Below are 14,965 nucleotides of genomic sequence, written 5' to 3'. Positions count from 1 at the left end.
CTCGTCTCAGCTTCTTTCTCACTTTGCTGCGATGTTCATGCATCTCGCTTGCATCCCACGCAGCTGTCTTAAGCTTGGTTCTGTTTCTTCCCGTTTCCTTCCTGAATTTTCTCTAGGGCTTCTGCTTTTCGGTTTCACCTGCTTCGGTGGTGCCGGACTGAATTCTCTTTCTTTTTACTTTCTTACAAACTTTTCTACGGGGCAAGCCCAGTTCATTTTCACTTGCATCATCCGAGATGGGTTCTCGCGATGAAGCCATTAGTTTAGGTCGTTTCGGTTTTTCCTGGCTTGACCTTCCTGTTCCTTCCCATATTTTCCTCTTGTCCTTCTTTCTTACTCTTGCTCGAGTACAGTGCTCGGAGCTCAGCTTAGGACTCCTTGGAGAATCATTCTCCTCAGTTCTACTCAGTACTACTTCCTCAATAGCTTCCCTTAGTTGATCACTTTCAGTGCACTTGTAAGAGGGCTTTTCCTCAGCCTGCTCCTTTCCTTGCACTGCACGTGTTCCGTCCTCGTAGGCACAAATTTCCTCACCTTCCTCATTGGGAAAGGTCTCCTCGCTGCTCGAGGGTTCACTGGGAATGGGTTCCGGTTTTTCACCGAGTGCGCTCTCCTCAGCAATTACTTCGTCGGAGATTGCACACTCAGTGCCACTCGACCACTCTTTCTCGTGGTCTGCGCTGCAACGTTCAGTCGAGCACCCCTCTGACTTTTCGGTGGAGCTCCAGCTTTCTTCCTCATTTCCAGGCGACTGCCCTAAGGTGCCCTCTGACTGAAGCGTCAGGTTGGCCTTCTCCTAAGTGCCTACTACCTCGGTAGTAGCTACTTTCACTTCCTTCAGGAATCGACACTCTGGTGTTGACTTCACTCTCTTCAATCACAGTTGCAGGAACCGGCTGTTCCACAACCACACTTTCATTAGTGTAGCTAGTTACAACCTCTTCCGTTGTTGCTAACAAATCAGACTCGTTAGTCTTCCACCCGGCCACACAGCGCTTTGGTTGAGCTGGTAGGTTGCGAAAGCAGGTGTTTTATACTGCATATGCAGCGCCTCTAACGGGAGGAGCGCGGCGCGCCGTGCCAAGCGGCCGCCGTTACTTGACGAGCCGAATTGGTAGCCCGTCGCTCGCTCCTGGTATGACGTCACGCCATAACGTCAATAGCGCCTCTAGCGGGAGGAGCGCGGCGCGCCGTGGCAAGCGGCCGCCGTTACCCGACGAGCCGAGTTGGTAGCGCTCCTGGTATGACGTCGCGCCTTAACGTCATTAGGCATGGTATGACGTCAGGGGTCATTCTAAAGGTCAAACGTGGCAATTGGCCTCTGCTACGCGACAGGCCGTTCTTGGGAGTAGTATACATGGCTTGCACTGACGTCGTAGCTAGGAACCCTGGGATACTGTTCCGCCATGTTGGTGCAGTCGCAGCAGCCGTGGTAGCCGTGGTAGTCGCGTGTACAGTGTTCTGCCAACGGCGTCGCGATGGTTATCTGCGCTGTTGTTGGATGCTCCAACCGCACTTGTTGGGCGAAGTCAACAAACACCAACTTTTTTCGTCTCCCAAAGATCATCGAGCATCAGGGGGACCGTACGAAAGCCTTGTGCGCGAAGCGACGGGATGTGTGGCTGGCTCGGTTAAAACGCGCTGATCTCAACACCGAAAGGACGGGTATACGTGTTTGCGGCGCCCACTTCGTAAAAGGTAAGCCCGTCGCATATGCACAATGTTTATTCAGATGCATGACGTGCAAGCAAGGCGGAACATCTCATTTTAAACAAATTTCTCATGCATTTGTAGGCAGACCATCAAAACTGTGGGAGGAGACGGACCCGGACTGGGCTCCTACGCTTTTGCTCGGCTACAGCGCAAAACATGGCGATCCCGGACGCCACGCTCGCGCGGCAAGACGACGGACCCAGATACGTGTGGCTCAAGCTGTGCTTCAGGCTGAGGCATCAGGTACAATGGAGGCAACGAATCCGGACGTCGTTGCCGCTTCTCCGCCGTCCTCGCCGCGAGCGGAGCCCGACGTCGGTGAAGAAGACTGCGAAACAGGTGAGCGTCTTTTTTATTTTGTGCGTTTGAGGCCGGTTGCGGCGAAACAAAAAAGAAATTGGCGAGGGGAGGAGGGACTGAGTTTTTTTTTTCATTCAGGTGGGGCACCCCAGATGTCACCCTCTTGTTTCTTTGCCAGCCTCCTGTCCCCCCTGCCCTACTACAATGCTTCCCCGCACCCCACTCCATATCTCAAGTTAATTTTTTTTTTGCAGCACATGATAAACTACAGAACGAAATTCATTTTGTTGCAGGGATTGCAGTCCAGACTGACCTTAAAATGAGCGACATCGAAGCATTGGAGACGGAATGTGTGGCACTCAATGAGCGTCTTTACACTTCAAGGAATGAAAGCAAGCTGCTGGAGTTGACTGAAGATGGCCTCAGATGTAGCGACGCTAAGGTTGTCTTCTACACTGGCATGGCGAATTTCACAATTCTCTATGCACTGTTTAATTTTCTTGAGAGGTTTGTGTCACACAATGCAAATAACTGTTTGGTGAAATTCCAGGAGTTCCTGCTATTCATGATGAAGCTGAAACTGAATTCACCAATCACTGACCTCGCCTTTAGGTTTAATGTGTCGGATGCCACAGTGTCACGTATCTTTGACAAATGGCTGCATTCTGCCTACTCTCGTCTAAAGTCACAAATATTGTGGCCGCAACGAAGTGCTCTGCACCGGACCATGCCACAAGCATTTTATGATTCCTTTGGGGAAAATGTTGCAGTCATAATCGACTGCTTTGAAATAAAGATAGAGAGACCATATTCGTATTTGCCAAGAAGTGAGACATGGTCTCAGTATAAAGGCAGCAATACGGCAAAATATTTAATTGGCATTGCACCACAAGGCATTGTCAACTTCATCTCTGAAGGCTGGGGAGGGCGGTGTAGTGACAGGCACATTACTGAGCACTGTGGACTTTTAGATAATTTACTTCCAGGTGATGTAGTGCTTGCAGACCGAGGGTTCAATGTGTCCGAAAGTGTCGGGTTTTACTGTGCTAAACTTCATGTACCAGCATTCACAAAGGGAAAGAAGCAACTGTCCGCAGCAGACGTTCTGACCACGAGGAAGCTAGCTAATGTGAGAATCCACGTTGAGAGAGTTATCGGGCTTATCAGAAATAAGTATGTTATTCTGAAGGCCACGCTGCCTATTGACTATGTTGTTTGCAGACCTGGAGATAATTTGACACCTCTCGACAAGATTGTTACCGTTTGCTGTGCACTTTCCAACCTATGTCCTTCAATAGTAGCATCACTAAAACAGTGCGATGAAGACCAGGTGCCTTTCTTGGCTGGGGAATGATAATGGAAGTTATAGGTTTCAGACCCACCAAGAAACTTTTTTTTTAGAAGTAATTTCACCTCAGGGGGTGGATTAAAATAAGTGTGCTGATTAGCTTTTCATCGTCATCATCAACCTGACTATGCCCACTGTAGGGCAAAGTCCTCTCCCATGTCTCTCCAATTATCCCTGTCCTTCGCCAGCGTGCACCCACCAAACCTTCCGACGCCCCCTGCTGCCCTTGCGTTCTCTTGGAATCGACTCCATTACCCTTAAGGACCAGCGGTTATCTTGCCTTCGCAGTACATGCCCTGCCCAAGCCCACTTCTTCCTCTTGATTTTGACTAGGATGTCATTAACCCACATTTGTTCCCTCACCTACTCCGTCTACTTAGCGGAGTACTACTTACTACTCCGTCTACTTACTTCCGATCTCTTAGCGTTACACCTATCATTTTTCTTTCTATGGCTCGCTGCGTTGTCCTTAGCTTAAGCTGAACCTTCTTTGTTAGCCTCCACGTTTTTCTGTCCCATAGGTGAGTACCGGTAAGATACAGCTGTTGTACGCTTTTCTCTTGAGGGATATTGGTAAACTGCCATTGATCTGAGAGAACCTGCTATTTGCGCTCCACCTCATTCTGACCCTTCTAGTTACTTACCTCTCATGATCCGGATCAGCAGTCACTACCTGCCTTGAGTAGACATATTCTCTTACTACTTCCAGCACCTTGCTACCAAATGTGAACTGCTGTTCCCTTGCTAGACTGTTGAACATTACTTTGGTTTTCTGCATGGTAATCTTTAGACTCACCGTTCACCTCCTGAGTGACTTAGCAAGGCAATGTCATCAGCAAATCGCAGATTATTTAGGTACAAAGCTATCCATGGCACTGTATCTTGCATCGTTTTGTACCGTCAGTGTGGTTGCCCCTCAGATTTTTGTCAATGTTGTGTTGTTTCTGCTCCATTTGTCGTTTGAAATGCATACATTTGCAGTCGCAGCATGGTAAAGATGAATATTCCTGTTAATCATCAACAATAAAGAAAAGGGGCATGACTGACATTATTCCTTTCTTTCTATTTTGTCTCCATGTCTTAAGTATACCATACTTTGTGGCCCGCATTGAATATATACACCTCTTGAACATACGAAGCAGTGTTACTGCCTTTACCACTACACATAATGTAACATCTTGAGATGTATAAATTTTTCTGATTTGATGAAAGTTGTAGATGGACTCCAATAAAGTGGTTTTACAATGCAACTTGAACACATTTTTGTATTCCTGCAATTGCCAGCTGTGTGTTATGTTCAGTGTTGTTCTTGATGCTGATGTGGAAAGATGAATAGTGCCTTGACACAGAGGGATTGAAGAAGGCAGGGTATATTTTCTTTTTATCGGCAACAGAGAAGCTGGAAGCCAGAACTGCACTTAAGTAAAAGAGCGAGGGAAAACAGGCTAATCACTCTTGTTTTCTTTGCACTCAGGACAAAACCATTTTTTTGCTCTCGGCTTGCGCTTGAGTCCAACACAGGAAAAGTGGAACCACTTGTACTGGCATGACGCACTGTCACAAGCAATCATTTTGCCAGTATCCGGTCCACGGCAGAAACAGTATTCTACACCGTCAGATGGCTTGTCCTCAAGACTGTTTTGTTGCCGTGTGAAATAGCGGCTGAACAGTTCAGGTAAAATTACCCTCTGAAAAAACTGCCGCGCACGAGCAAATATGTCAGTGCAAAACGGCTCATCACACCTTATTCTCTCAATGTGTAACACATTCGGTCCCCACACCACGAAGTCACAGAATTCAACCTGGCACACTTTCATCTGAGTCTGGATTTGATAGTAGTAAGCATGACTTTTGTCAAGCTTAAGTGTTCCATTGATGTCACTCAAACACGAATTCTTGGTGGTGATCTCTTCACCGTCTTTCAACAAAAATGGGCACTTCAACTCCACAACACCTCTCCCACAGCAGCTGCATGTGACTATGGCATCAGGTGATGCGCCAACAAATGGGTAAGCAGTGCTCAGGTGCAGCCCTGACCTTCGACACTGGAAGTCGTGGTGCTTGGTGGCTTCTTTAGCTTTGTAAGCCTCTAAAGCATCTTGCTCATGTTTCCGACCCCACATAACAGCAGGCACATTGAGAGAATTTTGTTCAGGATAACATAACGACTTCAACAGTGACAAGCTGGGGCTCTCAACACTTGTGTGACACACCCTTTTCATTACTGAAGCTGTCACTCTGCCAGCTCGGTAAAGGAACCAGTCCGATGAGTTGCTCTGGTGCCTTGTTGCAGCCTCAACTGACTTTACTGTGTCCTCTCTGACTGCAAATGTGGACAGAAAGTCGTTGGCCTTCTCCACAAGCACGTCAAGATCATTAGCCAAGTTCTCCTGTGAGTACAACTTCCTTAAGTGAGCAGGTTGTGTCCGTACAGGCTCCTGAAAACACTCGTTATATTCTGGCAGCACAGAAAATAGCGCAGGTACAACGTTGGTGTTTTGAAAAGCTCTGTAAAGTTCTCCAAGTTCTTCTTCTGTTGGTGGTGGGATATCCATTCGTTTCTTCGCTTCACTCTCATTTGAAGTGCTGCTGCTGATTGTATCATCCAGCTTTCGCTTTTTCATCCTGGATGAAGTGAAGTTGATATCTTTGAGCCTCTTGAATTGCACTTTCTCCACATAGGCAGGAAGCCAGATGTTGGTCTTCGAGGTGCAGCTGGTGGCGTTTTTCATTTTCACTCCGGTCTCAACGGCATAAAGGCAGGCTCCCACATGAGAACAGGCCTGTCCTGCTCCTGCCATACACGTGCAGTGGGCTGTGAGCACAGCCCCACTTTTTTTGCACAGAATCCACACACGTAGAGGCTGGTTTCGCAACCTTTGTGAATGGTTCACCTGCAAGGAAAATATGGCCAAGTCCAAATTAACATTGGGCACATCTCTGCACAGGTGCACATCACTGTCGATCTTGTCGCGCTACCGGACCGTCGAAAACGGCAACAGCGATGAGCTTGATCAGTTAAGGCAGGCCATAAAAACTGCGCGACGCAACAGGCGAGACCTAAATTGTTGTTCGGCAAATCTGTAGCGAGCGATAACAATCTTCACGCGTGACCCGTTTCTTTTTCGCGCAATAACTTGTTAGGTTGCCAAAACAAAACAAATCAGCAACGGTTCCTTTCATATGCCCACAAAAATAGAATGACACGTGATGAAAAATTTGAAATCGTCCAGGTACTGTACATACGAAGAGAAATGAATCACTAGCCTGACCGTTAGTAAACAGTCCTTTTTAGAACATTACTGAGCGAGTGCTTGCACTCAGTCCCTTGTGAATTCAATAAACGTTATTATTTTACTCTCATCCTTAGTAAGATCAAAGTCCTGCGGCTTACCTCTCCAAGTAGAAGTACCTTGTCATCTTGCAGTTGTTTTGTAGACAGCCCCTTCACCCAGCCGCTAGTGAAATAATTATGCGCCTCGGTGGCCTTAAATGCCTTCATTTCCTCGAGGGTCAGGAAGTTTGCCGAGAAAACGAGGTAATTGACGATGTCGCCGTAACAAACCTCCGGGAATACGTCGACATCGCTTGTCGTGTCTGTTCCCGGCCGCAGCATGAAGGGGTCGATGTTATTGCAGAGACGAACTTTTTCCGCATACCGAACGCGCTCAGACCCCGTTAGATCTGAGCGGTAGGTCGCGTCTAATGGCTGCTTACTGACAAGCGGCGGCATGCTAGGCAAAAGGCAAAATTGCACGTGTTACCTCCAGCGAACACGACTAAACACATGCGGCCCGCACTCCGCCGACTCCGCTCACTGCACCAACATGTCCGCCGCAGCGCGCGCCGCCGGACGTGACGTCACATGCAAGCCATGTATTGCTTTCGCAATAAAATGTACGTCGTTGAAGTGGGCCACCTCGTGCTTTTTTCGCACTCGTACACCGACAGACACTTTCCCTCCACAGACGCCGCCATCTTCTCGGTTAACGATGCAAACCGAGGTCGCCAAGCTCGGTTCGGGATAACCGTGGTTAGCGGCGTAACCGCGGTTTTGTCCGTCATGTGAACAGCAGTAACTACAGTTTGCGAAAACCGTGGTTACCATAACCGCGGTTAAGCGTGCCCGTGTGACAAGGATATTACGTTTCCAGAGCAGTTTCTTGCGTATTCGCGGTGCTCTCGATGTTGATACACAAAGCAAAGAGCTATCACGAGCGAAACCTGATTTCCGTGGTCTCTTCCATACAACATTCAGATGAGCTAACCCATCAGCCCGCCTGCGACACTTTTCGTGGGTGACCGTTGATCCCGTGACCGCCCTCGGAAGACCGTGGGAGACGCCTCTTTCTATATTGCTATCGATCCTACCCCTCCTCACCCAATGGCCCTCTTCCCGTGCTGGCTTATCCCATTCTCTTGTCTACTGCTCGCCTGCTCAGCAGTCGGGTACCTTTTTAATGACCGCCTGGCTGAAGGGGCACAACAGCGTCGATTAGTCGCCAAGGTAACAGTATTAACAGGTAACAGCCGCCGAATAACAGTATTTTACTACTACTATATCCAGTGTCATAATCTACCTCATTTGCATTGCACCATTTTTCTATTCTGCGTGCTGTTATTGAATAGGAGTACACTGCAAACAACTTGGGGGGCCACATTCTTAAACAAGAAATTGCGATATCATTTAGGCTGCCTGCCAAAGTGTCTACAGAGAGTGCCTAATGTTCTTGCGGTTTTCCCGCCAAACGGTTAGAACTGGTTCCATTGCCCTTACATGGTATGCATGGTACCACCTTTTAGAATGGTGAAGTACCTCTCGTTTAATTGTAACGAGAGATTATACTAAGCCGGCCACTCACCGACGTTAATCCACCCACTAATCCCCCCTATTTCATTTTCTGGGGTGAGCCTACTTCCAAATTTTCGAGGATCCTTTGGAATTTTGTGGGTGGGCTGACATCCAAATTTTGGGGATCTTCAGATTTTCAAATGAGGCGTTTCCTGCGAGTGGTCCACAGGTGGTCACGTGGTGTTGATGACATCATGGCCCTCTCAATCGCATTGACAGATTGCGGGTGGTCATCGTAGCCCTACTGGCGCAGTGGTGCGCCAACTGCCCCGACAGGTGGCTATTTGACAGCCACTGGTGGGGCTTGTGAGACCCATGTTGCTCTCTCCGAGCTCCCGTAAGGCTCATGCGCAGCGCCATGGTGGGCAGATTATGATGTTCGACAAAAGCATTTGTTGGGCGAGTTGGTGTTTTCGATGATCCATAACTACAGCGCAAACGACAAGACAGAGATGAAGAAGGGACACCAGCGCTGTGTGGTGTCCCTTCTTTATCTCTGTCCTGTCATTTGCGCTGTAGTTATGAAACAGATTATGATGACGTCACAAAGTCATGTGAGACCTATCGACCAATCAGGCAATTTCCTGACACAGAAGCCGGAATTTTATTGCGAAAGCAATACTGCTCCCAAGAACGGCCTGTCGCGTAGCGGCGGCTACTTGGCACGTTTGACCTTTAGAATGACCCCTGACGTCATACCATACGTAGTGACGTCACAGCGTGACATCATACCAATAGCGAGAGACGGGCTACCAACTCGGCTCGTCGGGTAACGGCGGGCGCTTGGCACGGCGCGCCGCGCTCTTCCCACTAGACGCGCTGCATATGCGGTATAAAACACCTGCTTTCGCAACCTACCAGGCTGAACCAAAGCTAAGCCCCCGCAAATTTTTTTTTTCGAGGCAACAACAACCTAAATGCAGTGGCATTAAAAGCACGCATCTGAAAAGTGTTAAAGCGTGGATCTCGGCATCGCAGAACGTGGATATCGACATTGGCAGCGTATTGGAGATTCAGCGCATCGGTCTATAGACAACCGAAATGTGCGCTATTCAGACGAGCGTACAGGCGTCCACACACTTATCTGGAGCTCAGGAGAAACTCTCGCTGCTGACCTCGAGGTGAATTTCCTCGCACGGTTCACGGAGTTCCCATATAGCGGCCGCCTTTTGCCGTGCGCCCCGTTAGGTGCCGGATGCGCCGTTTCGGAGGAAGCGCTGACTTGCACTGGGCGATGCGTGATGCACCTGAGAGGCGTTTGCCGCCCGGCAGCGAGCCAAGCGGGCAGCTGACGCTCTGCAGGGCACGAAGCTACACGAATACGCCTATACTGGAGTTAAAAGGGAGTGCGCCAGAGGCCCTTCCTTTTTACTGCTTTCTGGTGCAGAGTGCTCCAGATAAGTGCGCGGACGACTGTACTATAAGCGCGAGCTGGACTAGCAGCGTTCCCGTTTCGAGCGGAACACTTCGGTAAAGCCCTTGCTTGAGCGAACCGTACTGGTCACTTCATCTCGTGGAGCTATGCGCCCAGCGATTGCCCGTGCTTCCGCGACAAGTTTCAGACTACGAACGACGAACCCGAGCGCACTTTTCGGATTTGAGTGGGAATTTGATAGATAGATAGATAGATAGATAGATAGATAGATAGATAGATAGATAGATAGATAGATAGATAGATAGATAGATAGATAGATAGATAGATAGATAGATAGATAGATAGATAGATAGATAGATAGATAGATAGATAGATAGATAGATAGATAGATAGATAGATAGATAGATAGATAGATAGATAGATAGATAGATAGATAGATAGATAGATAGATAGATAGATAGATAGATAGATAGATAGATAGATAGATAGATAGATAGATAGATAGATAGATAGATAGATAGATAGATAGATAGATAGATAGATAGATAGATAGATAGATAGATAGATAGATAGATAGATAGATAGATAGATAGATAGATAGATAGATAGATAGATAGATAGATAGATAGATAGATAGATAGATAGATAGATAGATAGATAGATAGATAGATAGATAGATAGATAGATAGATAGATAGATAGATAGATAGATAGATAGATAGATAGATAGATAGATAGATAGATAGATAGATAGATAGATAGATAGATAGATAGATAGATAGATAGATAGATAGATAGATAGATAGATAGATAGATAGATAGATAGATAGATAGATAGATAGATAGATAGATAGATAGATAGATAGATAGATAGATAGATAGATAGATAGATAGATAGATAGATAGATAGATAGATAGATAGATAGATAGATAGATAGATAGATAGATAGATAGATAGATAGATAGATAGATAGATAGATAGATAGATAGATAGATAGATAGATAGATAGATAGATAGATAGATAGATAGATAGATAGATAGATAGATAGATAGATAGATAGATAGATAGATAGATAGATAGATAGATAGATAGATAGATAGATAGATAGATAGATAGATAGATAGATAGATAGATAGATAGATAGATAGATAGATAGATAGATAGATAGATAGATAGATAGATAGATAGATAGATAGATAGATAGATAGATAGATAGATAGATAGATAGATAGATAGATAGATAGATAGATAGATAGATAGATAGATAGATAGATAGATAGATAGATAGATAGATAGATAGATAGATAGATAGATAGATAGATAGATAGATAGATAGATAGATAGATAGATAGATAGATAGATAGATAGATAGATAGATAGATAGATAGATAGATAGATAGATAGATAGATAGATAGATAGATAGATAGATAGATAGATAGATAGATAGATAGATAGATAGATAGACAGACAGACAGACAGACAGACAGACAGACAGACAGACAGACAGACAGACAGACAGACAGACAGACAGACAGATAGACAGATAGACAGATAGACAGATAGATAGATAGATAGATAGATAGATAGATAGATAGATAGATAGATAGATAGATAGATAGATAGATAGATAGATAGATAGATAGATAGATAGATAGATAGATAGATAGATAGATAGATAGATAGATCTTTATTTCAGACAACAAGGTCTCGGATACAGGGGCAAAAGGCAGATGCACTCTGCCTGACGGGGCCCAAGCACCCGACACAATGCTCAGAACAAGCGGCAAAAGAAGCTTCATACACTCTCATTACAAAAAAACAACACATAATTATACAAGGTAAAAAAAAAAGTAGGAGGAAGGTGCATACTTTTGCAATGACATAATTAAAGTAAATATTTACAAGGCACATCACAACAAGAAGAACACGAGAATTCAAAGAGTTGACGGAAAAACAGGGACATCAAGAATTTTAATCATTCGGGCGAGAAAGGAGGTAAGCTTTAGCATTTCTATTGAATGACTTTTGGGAAACAGATTTCTGAATAATTTCTATGGCCTGTGTATGTTTATTTAGAAGACTGGGAATTAAATATGAAAGCATTTCGGTTCCATAGTTAGTCCTTACGAATGGTACTCTGTAACTGACGTGCCTTAATTTATAAGGCGCGTCACTACTAGAGTTTAATTGAACATATTTAGTGGGATGATGTTTGAAATCGTTAAACACATAAGAAAGCAGTTTCAACTCAAATAATTCATTGACTTTTAGAATAGAATGCTTAGAGAAGTACAAACCTGTATGATCATTGTATGCAAGGTTTTCGACATATCGTATTGCTTTTTTCTGTAATGTTATCAGCCTCGTGAGGTTAGTTTTCGTTGTAGGTCCCCAAACAAGTAAACAATAATGAAGATGTGATTGAATTAGGGTATAATATAACTGCCACTTCAGCCATTTCGGAACAAGGTCTCGAAGTTTATATAATACACATAATGACCTTGATATGCTGGCATGAATCTTATTAATATGCAGGGTCCAACTCCGCATACGCATACGCATCCGCACGCTGCTTCCAAGCATGCATATTTTTGTTTAGAAATAACGCTAATCGCACAGTGGTATGCGCGGAGATCATAAATTGCTTTGAGTACGACTATATGTCTGCACACTGAATGGTCACCTTTGCCGATTGGTAACGCCCCCGCAGTGGTCATGCACCCAACGCGTGAGCCGTTCTTTGCAGTGTCAAAACGTTGCGCGTTGGTTTAGTGTGACATATATTAATCTTTGTTCTTTCTCCTCCAAAACGAAAGGCATTATTCCAATTTCGCATCTTTCCAAGATGTCTACTGTTCGTTAGAGAGCACATGCAGTGCTCGACTACACAGAGTGCACGAAAGGCGCTCTCTGGATTTGGTCGGCGTCATTCACGAGGTCCGGTCGTACCGTGCTTGCGCTTTCAACTTGGGGGTTACCACTCATGCTTTGAAAAGCTACGTCCAGTTCAGGAGGCACCGATCAGTGTCGAGAAAGGCACGTCACGGTGCGAGCGGAACACGCTCCGCTCCACGCCAGTTTCTCTCGCGAAATTAAGCAGGGAAAGTGCGCAGTCGTATAACGCAGCTCGCACCATTTGCGCAGGTTCCCGTGCCTGCACGTCGCTTTGGAGGGCATGGACTCCAGCCAGACTTACTTCATCTCTTTGGAGTTCGTGGAAACCGCCAAGAGAGGGAAGGCCACTTCTCCAGCTGCACCGGGTATAGACAACGCCTGTTTGTGGTGTACGCGTGATACAGGTTTTCGGTGCGTGGTCATGAGAAGAATTCGTTGTGGCTAGGAAAACACTATCCATACAGAAATGCAAAGCTCTCCTACTCATGACAGCTCAGAAACATATGTATCAGCAGCGCGAACACGAAACAGGAAGGAGGAGAAGATAGTACAGAGCGCTGAACTTCCAACTGTTATGTGAACAAAAACTGAACCCGCACTTATATACACACACCGGGTAAAAGCCCACCAGGGGGAGTAATCAAGGCACGCGATGGAACTGGGACCCACACGATGTCCAGGGCATCAAAAGATAACAAGAATCATAAAATACAATGAGTTCCATGAAATGAAGTACGAATGACATGCGGAAAAAAAAGGAAATGGGGAAAAAAAAACAGGGTTGAGTGTGCACTAATGACAAAAAAGATGGAAAAAAATGGAAAAACAGGGATGAAGCCGCGAATTTTGTTAAAAGCGTATGTATATAAGTGAGGGTTGAGTTCTTGTTCAAATAAAACTTCGAAGTTCAGCGCTCTGTACTATATTCTTCTTCTTCCTGTGTGGTGTTCGCGCTTCTGATGCATATGGATCGCAACCAACTAGCCCGGCAGATGGTGTTATCCTAGCTCAGAAACGGCAAAATAAGTGTTCCCATGCCTCCTTGCGGTACTGCAGGGGGTTGCAACCACGCACCTTTCACGCAGCGGATGAACGCCATCGGGCTTGGCGGCGTAATGCGCGCTTCAGGAAACGGCATGCCTGAGAGCGAATCGGAGTACGCTTCTTCCGCGTGCCGCGCTCCCCTCCGAAGCGATGCGGTGCACTGACTTGCCACGCAGCTTCCTTTGCGGAGAAAGAGTAACCGCCGTGGTGCATTGAAGGGTTCAGCAGATAAGGGGACGGACAGAGGTGCTCGTTCACGACATGAATGACGGTAGCCAACAGTCGCCGAAACCAAGGAGCAGAGATGAAGTCTTTTTTTTTCTCTAGTTTTCATCAGTGGAAGATGAACAAATAAAGAAGAAAAAGCAACCGCAGTGCGCTGGTGGGATCCGAACCCGCGAAATTCACCGGTGGCATGTGATTGGTTTCTCTTCTGCTTTTATTATTCTCCCACTGATGAAATACTACAAGTAAAAAAAAAAAGAGACATCCCCTATGCTCCATGGTTTCGGTTTCTGTTGGCTTCCGTCAAGTGTGGTGTAATGAAGGTAATACAAAGGAACGCGCCCGCATCCGCTTGACGCGGACTCTAAAATTTGTACGCTTTCCAAAGAGCATCTACAGTTTGAGGTCCACGACTGGAAGACGAACACAAACGCTGCCTCTCCTGTGGCCCTCATATTCGGCATCCTTCGCAACAAGCGCTGCGAAAGGCGGTTGTTGGAAAAAATTGGCAGTGGCTTAGCTCTGCCATGCCAGGATATACGTAGCGTGAGGTGAGGGCGAGGTGTCCACATCTCGGTGGACACTGCCCTCTCGTAACAGTGGACACCTCAACCGTGCTTTAAGTGACAGGTGTGCGCTGCATGCGTTGGCATTGACAACGTTGCGCCAGAAACGCGGCTCTGAAGCCGTAGGCCGTCTGCTACCCTCTGGAATGCGCGCCGGCGTGTCTGCCATTATGACGCCACGGTTTCCTGAATGCGCAGCTGGCGGGTCTCCCCCGCGCAGCGGCGGCGGCTTCGGCGTACCAGCTGCGCAGCTGTGACGTCACTCGCTCCTCGCGCGTGCGCAGCTTGGCTCATCCTAGCTCACGTGAAACTGCTCATCCACGGCCAGTGTAGCTCACACTACAAAAGAATTTACCGGCGGTAGAGAAATACCTCTGTATCAGTGAGAAATCCTTGAAGCGGTGCAGCAAACCACCGTTTGGTGCGCTGCATTCGTCTTTGCTCGCACATGTATTCTCGTCCACCACCGCTGAAGGAACTGCGGACCCGCTTATGTGCGGTTTGGAAACGGCGCCAGAACAGGCTGAAGAACGCAAGTACCGAAACAGGAATCCATCTGGATTAGAGTAAATGGCTTGTGGCATGGGGCACTCCCAAAATGTTGGTTCATATGGCCTGCATGAAAGGAGTACTTGTTCTACTGCT

At 46.4% G+C, this 14,965-nt stretch overlaps 2 protein-coding genes across 2 annotated transcripts; one reads left to right on the top strand and one right to left on the bottom strand.

The window, feature by feature from the left end:
- Window positions 1-1,478: 1,478 nt before the first annotated feature.
- Window positions 1,479-3,421, top strand: LOC149326308 (uncharacterized). Its single transcript, XM_089565046.1, has 3 exons — window positions 1,479-1,698; window positions 1,795-2,052; window positions 2,307-3,421. The coding sequence occupies exons 1-3, from the start codon at window positions 1,479-1,481 to the stop codon at window positions 3,365-3,367; spliced, it is 1,539 nt and encodes a 512-aa protein (XP_089421172.1). The 3' UTR covers window positions 3,368-3,421.
- A 1,020-nt stretch (window positions 3,422-4,441) lies between these two features.
- LOC149326307 (uncharacterized) lies at window positions 4,442-6,118 on the bottom strand. The gene has a single exon (XM_089562516.1). The coding sequence runs from the start codon at window positions 6,091-6,093 to the stop codon at window positions 4,807-4,809; it is 1,287 nt and encodes a 428-aa protein (XP_089418642.1). The 5' UTR covers window positions 6,094-6,118; the 3' UTR covers window positions 4,442-4,806.
- Window positions 6,119-14,965: the final 8,847 nt, after the last annotated feature.

Source organism: Amblyomma mixtum, chromosome 10, assembly GCF_055824585.1.
Source record: "Amblyomma mixtum isolate Tamu chromosome 10, ASM5582458v1, whole genome shotgun sequence".
NCBI lineage: Eukaryota > Metazoa > Arthropoda > Arachnida > Ixodida > Ixodidae > Amblyomma > Amblyomma mixtum.
The sequence above is the reverse complement of the archived record's forward strand: the minus strand, read 5'-3'. Positions and strand labels throughout refer to the sequence as shown.